The 9919-nt window shown below is 43.3% G+C and overlaps 1 protein-coding gene across 1 annotated transcript in view; it reads left to right on the top strand.

The window, feature by feature from the left end:
- Positions 1–467: 467 nt before the first annotated feature.
- Positions 468–9919, top strand: part of PI15 (peptidase inhibitor 15) — a 35176-nt gene continuing 25724 nt past the window's right edge. Inside the window, exons 1-2 of the mRNA XM_048508106.1 lie at positions 468–649; positions 1096–1417. Of these exons, the coding sequence (XP_048364063.1) occupies positions 1145–1417 (273 nt within the window). The 5' untranslated portion in view covers positions 468–649; positions 1096–1144. The remainder of the gene's footprint in view (positions 650–1095; positions 1418–9919) is intronic.

Here is a 9919-nt window from a genome sequence, read left to right as displayed (position 1 = left end):
GCCCATCAGTTTATTCATTCCTGCTTCAGATTGCCTGAACCAAAATAAACTGTCGGTAGTAGTTCAAGGGTCTGCTTCACTCAGTAGTGTCTGATCCATTAAATGTTTTTTTCCCTGTTGCTACTGATTGCACATGCTCCAATCCTGTGATAAAAAGAGTTGAAAAACTCAATCTATCTGTCTGTTGCATATTGTTAACATTCGGGAGCTGCATAGAATATCAAGGGATGTGAAAGAAACACTGGTTTGAAAAAAGAAGCAGGCAATTTTGAAGGAAAGAAGGCTTGATTTGTGCTTCTTTGTAGTTAGAGAGAAGGGGGTGTGAAACAATATCCTAATACCCTGCACTAAAAAACAGATGGCACCCAATCACTGTATTTTCTGTGCAAAACTCCACCCCTCTAGGTTTGGCTGCAGAACAGACCCTTGGAAAGGGCTGCGTTTTCTGGATCACACAGACTGTAACATATAAAAGCTGTTAGCAGCTCCTGTGGCCAGCAGCTAGAAAGCTTGCAGAGTCTTTCTCCCTCTTTCTCTTTGTGGGTTTGTAATAAGACACACTCCTGTTTCCAAGGGTTCACACTAGAGCACAGAAAAGAGCTGTTTAACTTGGAAGAACAATACACTAGGCTTTTGGTTCTGCACAGAGGTAAGCCATTGAGCTCAGTCAGTTTGCTTTGCATGCAATTTTATTAACACACATCCTATTTTGCTGGACTCAATTTAACAGTGCAAATAAGACATTCTGTTTCCATGTTTTCTTATGGTTCTTGCCTATCACTTTGCTTATAAATCTTTATAAATTATCAGGATGGATGTATCATTTTATCTTCAGCACAGCAGATGCTTTTTTCACTCTCTCTAGTTGCAATAAGATTGGCCTGTGTGAACAAATCTTGCTTTATGTTGCAGTCCAATTTGTGTGTACAGTTGCTAAGTTACCTGAAATAATGTGAAGCTCTTTTTGACTCCCTGGAAATATCATATTTTGGGTTTTCTTGCCTACATTAATCAATTTGTGGGACAAGCCTATCTGAGATCAAATGAGATACACTTTGATACCAGCCACTGTCTCTAAATCCTTTTCCTTTGCAGATTGTCTCTGTGTGTCCTGACTTAAAGTGGACATTCCCCCAGTCCCAAAATGACAGTAATTTCTGCAATCAGTGCTGCTCTTTTAATTTTAATTCTCTATGAAACAAGTGCAGTAGAGTTATCCAATTCCACTGATGCATTCCTGTCAACCAATAATTACACTGATGTTGGAGCAGCTTCGGCAGCTCATCTGGATTCTGCAAGCCTGCCCAAAGCCAGGAGGAAACGATACATTTCACAGAATGACATGATTACCATCCTGGATTATCACAATCAAGTCAGAGGCAAAGTCTTCCCACCTGCTTCCAACATGGAATACATGGTAAAAAGACCTTTATGTACTTCTTTACTGCACATGTACTTTATGAACTAAACTCACCTTACCCAACTCCATCCCCCAAATCTACAGGAATTTCCCAGCCTAGAGCTGGCAACCTAGTTTCTTGGTCCTTTTAACAGAAGTGCATATTATGAATATAGGAAATCTGCACAACAATTTTACAGCTATCACAGATCATAATAAAATAGAGCAGAGCATAATAGTATTTACTGTTCTGGTGCAAACACAATATAAAAAGTTCCTTTATAACTTCTGAATATGCACTTTGGCCTTAAGGACCACTTTAATGCAGAAGGAAATCCACCACAACTTGCAGGATGATTTCTCCTGACGTCTCATTCCTATTGAAATGGGGACTGATTTTTTACTGTTTTCCTCTTTGGCTTCTGTTGATATGATTTTGTAAGCTCTTGTGGATTGGGCCATGGCTCAGATGCAGAACATCCGCTGGGTATGCAAAAGGTCTGCGGTCCAGTCCATGGAATTCCCAGTTTAGTAGGGATGTGAAAGACCTCTGCCTGAGATCCTGGAGAGGTGCTGCCAATCTGAGCAGACAGTGCTAACTCTGATGGACCAAAGGTCTGGTTCAATATAAGGCAGCTTCATGCATTCTTTGAGGGAGGGGCTTCTCACTTTATATCGGTCTGAAAAGCTCCTCTCACACTGATAATTCTGTATAAATAAATAATATATAAACAATAGGGAAAAATACAGAAACAAGGTTCTTTTTAATCTGCTTGTGTACTATATATACAAATTCAGGATTGCTATACAAAAAAAAGGAAGAAAAATCCAAGGATAGTCAGAATGGCTGCTCCATTGCAGGACTGGAATTAATTAAGAATTTTGATAAAATCCATCAGGATTTAAGTGAAGATTATAAGTGGCTTGAAGGAGCTGCATGGTGTAGTAGTTAGGTGCATGCGCTGCCACTCACGTGGCCAGGAGTTCAATCCCCCTGCGGGTCAGATATCCTGGCAGTTGGCTCATGGTCAACTCAGCCATCCATCCATTTTTTGGTTGGTAAATGAGTATCTAGCACTTAGCTAGGGGGTAAAGAATAGCCAGGGAAAGCAATGACAAACTACCCCATTAGCGGCTTGACTATAAAACCACTGCTCGCAGTGGTACCCCAGGGTTGGATACGACTGAAAGGGAAACTTTATCTTATAAGTGGCTTGTTTAATACAACAACAGACTACTATACTCAGATTTTTTTCATGCTCTAGCAGATTTTTGGCTGTATTTTCTTCAAAATGAACGTTTTGCATGCATACTTTCATTAGTTTTGCATGCATACTTTCATTAGTTCTCTCTGTGGATCATATCTGCAGAGTATTTTAGCTGTCATTCCATTTTCCCAGGGATATCTGGGAACTGTAGTTCTGTGAAAAGGTTATGGCTCTGTAATAGACAGTATCTTTAGCAAACTACAAAGCTCGAGGTTCTTTTGAGGGATTGGAAAAGTCATTTCAATTGAAGTTGTCTAATGTCTACATAAGTTTGTAAAACTGGATCTTATATTAACATGCCCTATCTGTACTCCATGTTATGCATTTAGTGAAATAGCCATGAAAACCAAACAAGTAACAATGAAAATCAAACAAGTAACAATTTAAAATAGCAATAATCATGTTTAGTGTTTCCCATGCAATTTTCCCAAGAGAACTTTTCCTCTAATTTTTCTCCAAAGATGTTATTTCAGTATATAATACTGTTACATGCCACAGCCATTTGGTAACATCTGTTCAACTTTGTAGAAGTAGTTCCAATTCATATGGTGTCTCCAGAGCACAGTTTCTTTATATTTAATCATGTTGTGTTTTGAAGGCTCTAGGCAGCTAGTAATTCAGGACTGTACAGATATGGATCATTGGTTTAAAAGTCAATAGAAATGAACACCCAAAACTCCACATAAAATTGATTATCTTTGTCTGCTTGCTTCTTGTGGTTTTCTCTCACAAGCCTGTATGTATGTATGTATGTGTGTGTGTGTGTGTGTGTGTGTGTGTGTGTATACATATATACATATACATATATACATATACATACACATACACATATACATATACACACATACATATATACATACGTGTGTGTGTGTATATACATATATACATATACATATATACATGTGTGTATACATATATACATATACATACACACACACACACACACACACACACACACACACACACACACACACACACACACACACACAGAGCTTTATTGGAATCAAGGATCATATATTTTTCCACACAATCAGCAGGCTCTTTTCTTTAGGCAACATGGGAAATTGTTTGGCTCAAACTATTGGTCTGTTCTGCACAGCCTAAATAATACATTCTGGGGATGTTAAAAAAGGTGTCCCAGGAAGATAATCCACACAGCTTTCTTCCCAAGACGTCCTCAGAATGTCTTATTTCAGCTCAAGGCATCTTTTTTAAAAAATGCTTCAAAGTACACCTTTTTTCTTTAAGGCCCCTGCAAGAGGTCCCCTGCCTGGCTGTGTGGAATGCAGAGCTCAGGAGGCATCCTACCCCTCCCCCCACACCCGGTTCATTTTGCTCTCTGCTCAGTTTCACCCTTGGCTTGCACCAGACATTTTGGGGGCTGGTGAAGGGATTCTGATGGAATTTCTTTCCTGAAAGAAAACTTAAGTTCCCACCCACATAGATTGTGAGGAATTTAGAAGAAGTGAAGTCAACCTCAGGAAGCTTGCCCCAGGACGTTTCCTCTGCAAGCTCTGGCCGTTTCCGCACGGCCTCCCTGTCGCCTCCCGCGCCCGTGAGGGCTAGCCAGCGTGGAGGCTACCTCGCGCGTGGAGGCGAAGGCAACATGGACGACGCCAGCAAGGCCGCCTCTTCCCCCATGCGGAGCCACCTCTTCCCCCTGCCCCGTCCCTCTCACCGTCTCCCGTGCGTGTTAGCCTGCTGGCGTTGAAGCCCATGCGCTGCCTCCGACCTCCAGGGTCGGAGGACAAGCGTGGGCGGGGCCAGCAGGCGGCGGCGGGGACAAGGTGAGTGGGGCGGGGCGAGGGCAAGCGTGTTCGGCCCGGCGTGGTTAGCGCAGCATGCCCCGAGGAAGGCCTTCTAACAACAACCCTTTAAAGAGTTGTTGTTTAGAGTAAAACCCTGGCCTTGCGCCCTGGGGAGAGGGAGGAGCAGTCAGATGCGGCGTTGCAGCAGCGCCGCCTGTGGCAATGACCTGGTGGCGTTTTACCTGCCAGGCGTCGTTTGGCCCTGCGGAAGGGCCTCTGATTCTGCACATCTTTTCAGTCAAAAAAGTACATAGTTGTACTCAGTTCTTCCTACTGATTCTGGCAATATATAGTTTCCCTATATTTTCTAATTTTTTTAATTATGGAGGAGCTATTTTCAAAGATACACAGACACACATAAGAGAATCTTAGGCATTCTAAGGACTCCCACTGAAAAGCATTGAGACCACAGAAGACAGGTCTCCTGCCCATTGAGAAGTTCTTCATGGTCCCAATGTTTTTCAGTAGGAGTTCTTCGAGCAGCTAAGAGATTGAAACGGTTGGGTTGGAGAAAGCCTCTTTTCTCCTCTGACACCTTTGTTGTCTGGAACCAAACCAGCAGCTGCCTCTTTCTAAAATTATTTTAATGGGTATAATTAAAAATAACATAAAACACACAAGAAGCAAGACTAATAATCTTTTAGAACTTTTTTCATCCTCCCATTACAAAAAATAACCATACCTTTTCTAGCATGTACAACGTCCATTTAATAATATTAAGGCCATTGACGCACATGTGGTCTCCTCTGCATTGAGTGTCCTTCAGGTTTGATTGTTTCCCCCCCTCTTTGGTAGTCACCCCACCATTTCTTCCTCTTTAGCAGTTACCCTGTTGTCAATCAGAGAATCCCTATGGTTTTTGAAAGCTCAGAAAGTGCAACTTTTCCTCTCCCTCATCAGGGAAAATGAAGAAGATCAACATGCCTTTAGCTTTCTTCATGAACTCACTCCTCTCCACCTTTCGCCAACCTCCTCCCACATTTTGACAACCTTTCAGATGGATCAGAAGAGCTTTCTTTTTAAAATTATTTTCACATGGAAGGGTTAGAATTGTAGACCCAGTGAAAGTCACTAGCAAACTAATGCTAGACCAAAGACTGGAGGGAGTGGGAAGTAGCAGACAACTTCCCCAAATGGAGATTGCACAGAAACAACAAGGAAGTGGTGGCAGGGGGAGGGGGGATGGCTCCCTGTGCAAATAAAAAACTGCGGGAAAATCCCATTGCGAAGCAAACAGCCATGGGGTAAGTAGTGGTGTATGCATAAATAGTCTATCTGGGTTGGATCCAGTCAACTTTCTTAGTCACTCCCACTTAATTCCCTTTCTCCAGCTGCTGTTGTACATGCCTTTTACACATGCAGGTTCCATGATCTCCAACATTGCCCCCTTTTCTCTTAACCACCAGGGAAAAGTTGCTTGGAACCAACACTCTACATATTCAGTTTATTCATCTTTAGTTGACTCTTCTTAATGAAGAGTCTTTGGCATTACTCTCACACATTTTTGAAAAGGCAGGGGACTCACATAAACACACCTAAAATATGCACAGAGAAAAAGGGAACCATACTGAGCAAAAGGGAATCCTGGTGACTATGCTCGTTTACTAGGAAACAAGTTTTTAATCAATGTATTCTAAAAATGGATTCCAGATTTTTTTCCCCTGAGATTGTAAAATGTGTCTTCTTTTGTAACTACAGTACCTCTCAGAAGCCAAAGATACCATTTCCACCAGCCAGGTTTGGATTTCCTTATGGTAATTAATTTGTTTAGCTGCTGTTGATGAAGAAGTTTCCAGGGAATCTGCAGGACTATTACACATTAGCAAAACAATCCTCATTTCTGCCACATCTCCTGAAATTGTGTTAGCTTCACAAGATCCTAAAGAGACAAAGGCTGATTATGCACTTCTGCTATCCTGTGCAGCAAGGGAATGTTTAATTTGCAGCAGAGATTTCTTTACAGAAATATGCTTACACTTCTGTGTCAGAAGATCCTGGCCCGTGGTTGAGTGAGAATGGAAATCACAGTGTTTTCCCCTCACTTGCTGGGGTTTCTGCTCCTTCTGATCTTCCCCCTCCACTCCCTGCTACCTGCTCTGTGAGGGAGGGACAGAGAGAGAACTGTCGGAGGAACAGAGGGAGAAAAACGGGAGGGGGAGGTGGGGGCAGCAAGCAGTAGCAGAGAGTGGAGAGCTGGAGGAGACCTGAGAGAAGGATCCCATGGGGCGCACAACTAACCCATCACTTTCCACCAAGACATCCGCCTCCTCCCTCAGACAACAGCTGACTCTGCTTTTCATTTCAAAAACACAGCAATAATAAACAACAGCAACAACAGTACTGATCTAGCAGCAATTTAAGGGGCTTTAATAAAGCCAGCAATCTTGCGACTACCAGGAGAAATTTAAAAGTCAGGGCAGGCATGCCACACACCTGGCAGCGAGATGCCTTCTCACATGTAAACAGAGAAATGTGAGGAAATCTCACTGCCCCACTGTGTGGAGAAGAGCCCCAAGAAAGGGGATCCTTTTATAATGACCCCTTGAGATATGAAAGAGAATTGTTATTGCTGTATCAAATACAAATCAGATCATGATTGAGATATTTCCCTCCATGGATAGTTCCAGTGTAAATGCTCAGTTTTTCAATAGATTCTGAACTCCACTTTCAACTAGGGTATTCACAAATGTGTAATCAACCATATCTCATAACAGGACTAGGCAACCCCCAGTATACATGCTGAACAGCAGTAGCACGCCAGACCATTTTGCTTGGCAGGCAAAATCATTTTTCTGTCCAAGGGACTGACAGTGCTTCTGGAGCTCAGCTGGCTGTCAGTGTTCGGGACAAGAATGGGCCTTGGCTTCCCCATCCTTTTTGTTGACCAGCATGCCGACATTTTCACAGGTCTCCAGAAAGGAGACATATACATTCTCTAAATTAGGAGCAGCAGTGGCGTAGTAGGTTAAAGAGCCGTCGTATCTAATCTGGGAGGAACGGGTTTGATTCCCAGCTCTGTCAGCCTGAACTCGTGGAGGCTTATCTGGGGAATTCAGATTAGCCTGTACACTCCCACACACGCCAGCTGGGTGACCTTGGAGCTAGTCACGCTTCGGAGCTCTCTCAGCCCCACCCACCTCACAGGGTGTTGTTTGTTGTGAGGGGGAAAGGGCAAGGAGATTGTAAGCCCCTTTGAGTCTCCGGCAGGAGAGAAAGGGGGGATATAAATCCAAACTCTTCTTCTTCTAAATAAAAAAAATCCGGGTATACTTTTCTCTCCAGTAGGGATCAAAACAGCTTACATCATTCTCTATTCCTCCAAATAATCCTCACAACAACATGTGAGTTAGCTTAAGTTGAAAGTATGTGACTGGTCCAGGGTTGCCTGGCAAGCTTCCATCACTGAATGGGAATCTGAACTTGGCTGGGTCTCCCAAGTCCTGGTCCTACATTCTAACTATACACCACACTTCCTGACACTTGAGTGATAAAGGTTGCCTACCCTGTCCTTTGGGTTATTCCCTGTCCGCCAGTTTCGTTGACGTGGTCTGGTTATTTTAAGTGGCAGAACAATCTAAGAACTGTTTTTCAATACTTAACTTCTGGCAAGGCTTCACGAGCATTAGGTTCAGAATCTGTTTCAGATATGGAATCCTGACTCACTGAAAAGCTAGGACTAGTTTCCACTATTCCACAAAGGACTTAGCAACTGTAGTACTATCCTCTTCAGAACAATGTTATGGCAAATGCAACAGGTTCATCGCAAACTTCTATTGCAGCATTAATATTCTGTTAGTAGGGACAAACCCCGATTAAGCCATAGGGGTATTCATTCTGTCACTATGAAATTCTCTCTCCTCCTATAATCGCAGGGATGACTCCTTTCTTCTTCCTTCATCCCATCTTCTTGGAGAACTCCCACAGTTAGCTCCACTTGATCTGTTTTCCATACCACATATATACCTCAGAGTACAGAATGAAGAGAAGCCAGAATACTTATACGTCATTACGTTAATATGAAGATATCCTCAAATCTTCTGTTCTTGCTCCTGGATCCTGCCACTTTGATATCATGGTCATGTTTCCTCCTTCCTGCAGTGACTTGGAGAAAAACGTAATGGGCCAAAGAGCAAGTAGAGAGGGGAGGGATAAAAAGATAACAGTTCTACACTCTGTTGTAGGATCAGCTTAGGATTTTAAAAAATTATATGGCATAGTAAATTTTTGACATATATGGAACTTAAGCATTGAGAGTTTTTATAAAAACATTTTACAGATTATGACCAACATTTTCATTAAAAAACAAACAAACTCTGAAGCACCTGCTAGGAAAGTGATCTTGCCAGTCCAATCTCCTGGAGATGTATGATTGTATTCCATAGCAGCTACATATAAAATTTCATATCACTGTAATGTTCAGCGAGTGCATTTCAATGTTATAAATAAGCTGAATAAGCAGAAATCCTGTTACCTACTGAGTAAAGAATTCACATGGTTCTGAAAGAGCCATTGTTTCATTACACTATGCTTATATTAAAGTCACAGAAGCATCTTGGGGCGTTTTCGCACACACTGTTTGTTGCAGATCTGGCATGTGAGGTCGTCGCAGTATCACACATCTGTTTACGCACACGCCAAGCGAAAATGTGTGCCCGACCCCTTTTTTGTACCACATTCCAGCCGTTGTTCCACATTTTCCGCAATAAACCGATACTTGTGCAACTTTTTTGGGAAGCGCAGGTTCCCCACAATTTGGTGCTAGTTGAAACAAAAGTGGAGGCGAAAGTGGATCGAAGCGACATGAGGGTTACGCTCTTCAGCGTGTGGCGAGATTTGATCCATCCAATGGGAGTCGCGACGAGCGTTCTGGCTGTAGCGGGCACATTCCTTTGTTCCTTTTGCATCTCACTTTCGACTTCCTCGTCCCCGTTAGGGTCATGTAAGCCTTACAGTGCTCGATCCAACAAGAGACACTGCGCCACGAGTGAGGGTTGGGGGGGGACAGGGGTGGGAGCCTTTAGTTTCTTCCAGCCTTGTAAGATAGTTCGACCACCTGGCTCAACATGCAGCCTCCAGGGAACCGCACACAAGCACAACCTTTGGACAATCAATCCAATGAGGGGTGTCGCGGAAGAAGCCGAACGAAAGTAGCCTGGTGGAATAAAAGTAAGCGGCCGGACTCGTCCCTGCAAGCGGCCAGGAAGGAAGTGACAGGAGGCGAAGGGGAAAGAGAACAGCCTCACAGGCTTTGTAACATCGCGGATCGTGAGGGAGGAAGGGGAAGAGAGGCAGGGGAGAGGAGGCTTCAAACTCTGATCGCCCGAAGCTGCTCTTCCTTCTTGTCCTCCCTCCTCCCTCCTCCTCTCCTTCTTTCTCTCTCTCTCCCTCCCACAATCCCAAAGCGAATGACTCTCTCCTGCCGAGAGCTGGAGAGAAATGACTGC

The sequence above is a fragment of the Sphaerodactylus townsendi genome, linkage group LG09, assembly GCF_021028975.2.
Source record: "Sphaerodactylus townsendi isolate TG3544 linkage group LG09, MPM_Stown_v2.3, whole genome shotgun sequence".
NCBI lineage: Eukaryota > Metazoa > Chordata > Lepidosauria > Squamata > Sphaerodactylidae > Sphaerodactylus > Sphaerodactylus townsendi.
This window is presented reverse-complemented; position numbering and strand designations above follow the sequence as displayed.